Genomic DNA, 2,692 nt, shown 5'->3' on the forward strand with positions numbered 1-2,692 from the left:
AACAATTCCCTGGAACCAGGCTCGTGTCCCCTCCCTGGCTGCCAGTACCAGCCAGGAGGGACACGGATCTAATAAACATGTGGTTGCATTCAGTCTCCCCAGGACCCTGTCCACATCTTCAGGAGCAACAGAGTCAAACTCCTCCCATACAACCGTCTCAAGACCTGCTCCCGTCTCCTCCCCCTGGACCAACCAGTCATTGCCTGTGAAAATTAGCTGTGAATAAATAGAGTTTAATGATATCACAGGCATTATTTAAATAGAAGCAGACAGATAATTTTTCATATTAGGTAGTTAGAATGTTTTCAAGCAAGCAGTTGTTGGCTCAAGATGACTAACAATCAAATGGGCTACATGGTTTTGGTAAGTAACACACACAGACACACAAAATAGAAATGCCAGCAATAACAAATTCCAAACTTGTATGGGTCAAAGTGCTGACTGTTCTGTGAGAAGATTCAGCCCAAATAAGGCAGGAGATAAGTGTTCTTTCCGAAACAACAGGTGGGGGAAACGCTTTGAGAAATGCAATATTGTCAAATGTGGATGAAGCAGTAGATGATTTTGAAGATATTGAAGCTTATTTGCAAGGAGTGTCTCTCTTGTTTCCTGTCCATTGCCTCAGTTCCAAATATATCTGCCAGCTCCAAAATGTGGTGTGTCCTTGCACAAAATAATAATTGTGCTGCATAAGAGAGAGAAAGACTTTCAAGGAGAGATACAGGTTGTTGACTATAATTGAGCCCAGAATCACAGTCATAAATTGTCTGACTTTACAGCCGTTTTTGTGGCTGTCATTAAGCGAACATGGCGGTTGTAAAGCAAATGCCGCAGTCATTAAGAGAGACTGATGTTCATAAAGGGCAGTTTTTTTTGTCAGATACTGGAAGTAAACACCAGATTCTGGCAAAAAACATCGCAAATTGCAGTCATGTGACCACGGGGTGCTGCCATTGGCTGCAGAGTGGTCCTGTTGCTGATGCCCAAATACCATCAGGCAACTCCGGAGGGAGGGGGCTGTTGGGAACGCCAAATCCAGGTCGTAACCAGCCACGGGGGTGGAACTCCATCATAAGTTCAAATGGTCGCAAATCACGGACTACCTAAATTGCTGAGCTGTAACCCTGTAGGTGGCGGGGCCAACATTAATCCTGGTTTCATTATCCTTATTTACAGGGTGGAAAATGCGTGCACAAAGCTTGTCCAGGCAGCTCAGATGCTCCAGACGGATCCTTACTCAGTCCCTGCTCGCGATTACCTGATCGATGGGTCCCGAGGGATCCTTTCAGGGACGTCGGACTTGCTTCTGACATTCGATGAAGCCGAGGTGGGTTCTCTGATGACCGTAAGATGCATCGGTGTGTGGGAAGCTGGGAATTACGAGGGCCCCGGCCTTGATCAGGAGCTGGACTAGAAGGCCTCTGGGGTCCTTCCAGCCCTCCGTTTCCATGCTTTATGATCTAATTTGGGAAAATGACTGAAAGGCTCATCCCTGCCTTAGATGGGCTGGGTGGGATGGGTTGAGAGAGAATGACTGGCTCAAAAAATCGCCCAACGGGCTTTCATGGCTGAGGAAGGACTTGAACTCAGGGTCTCCCACCTTCCAGCCTGGTGCCTTCACCACAAGCTAATTTCTGGAAAGCACTGAAATCGGGCAGTATATTCTCAAAATCTTCCTTTTTAAAAGTTATGTACATTCACCACTGCAGGGAACTGGAAACAAACCTGCCCGCTTGCAGCGTTTTTTGTGCTTGTTGGTAGATTGGGAACATCTGAATGTTCACCTGGAGACAGGCACCTGGCTGAAGGCAGAATTAGATTGGGTTCACACTGCCCATGAAGCCATCACATAGTTTGGACTTGCATGCAACAAACCACGGTTGCTTCTTAACTACCATTTATGGCTGAACGTGTTGTAGAAACCCAATCGTTTGTGGTCTTCTTGCTAAGTGTTTGAATGACTGACCGCTAATTGCAAGCTGCCTCTTATTATTCTTTCCATTTAAAGCGATTGGCTGGTAGCGAAAGAAAAAAAGAACCCCCTCAGTCAGTTCACGGTCGCCTTTATTTCCTTTCAGGTCCGTAAGATCATCCGTGTCTGCAAAGGGATTCTGGAATACCTCACCGTGGCTGAAGTGGTGGAGACCATGGAAGACTTGGTGACCTACACGAAGAACCTGGGACCAGGTTAGAGGGCCCTCGGATGTCTCTGGTTCTTCCCCTTCCTGGGACTGGGGTGTTGTCTTCATCCAGAACCTTCTAGAACAGGGGTCCTCAAACTTGGCCCCTTTAAGACTTGGGGACTTCAACTCCCAGAATTCCCCAGCCAGCCGTGCTCTGCCTTGTGAAACTTAAGTCAACTCCTGCGAGACTTAGCAAGTCAGGCCCTAGCTTTTTCTCCAAGCATTTGGGTCCAGTTGAAGGACACCCCCTTTTGGTTGTTTAATTCTTGTGCTCGGTTGCCGTGTTGTATATTGGGTTGTTTTTTTTTTTAAAAAACGTAGTGTGCTTTTTTATTTTTGCTTTTGTTGTATACCGACCGTATTGTTTGAGCAATAAGCAAACAAACATACCTGCTGTGAAAATGTTTTACGTGGAACAATGTTTTGTTCACACGTATACAAACACAAAAACCATCTCATTTAAAACAATAAAATCTAGCATCTCCTTCTATCGTAACAGCTATATGGAG

The 2,692-nt window shown here is 45.9% G+C and overlaps 1 protein-coding gene across 1 annotated transcript; it reads left to right on the forward strand.

Annotated features, from left to right (window-relative positions):
- Nucleotides 1-1,176: 1,176 nt before the first annotated feature.
- On the forward strand, nt 1,177-2,192 carry LOC107301920 (vinculin-like; the record flags this gene model as incomplete). Its single annotated transcript, XM_015831075.1, has 2 exons — nt 1,177-1,327; nt 2,079-2,192. Coding segments are annotated over 2 exons (265 nt in total), but the record flags the coding sequence as incomplete, so codon positions are not given.
- Nucleotides 2,193-2,692: the final 500 nt, after the last annotated feature.

Source organism: Protobothrops mucrosquamatus, unplaced genomic scaffold (assembly GCF_001527695.2).
Source record: "Protobothrops mucrosquamatus isolate PMUCROS unplaced genomic scaffold, P.Mucros_1.0 scaffold19598, whole genome shotgun sequence".
Classification (NCBI taxonomy): domain Eukaryota; kingdom Metazoa; phylum Chordata; class Lepidosauria; order Squamata; family Viperidae; genus Protobothrops; species Protobothrops mucrosquamatus.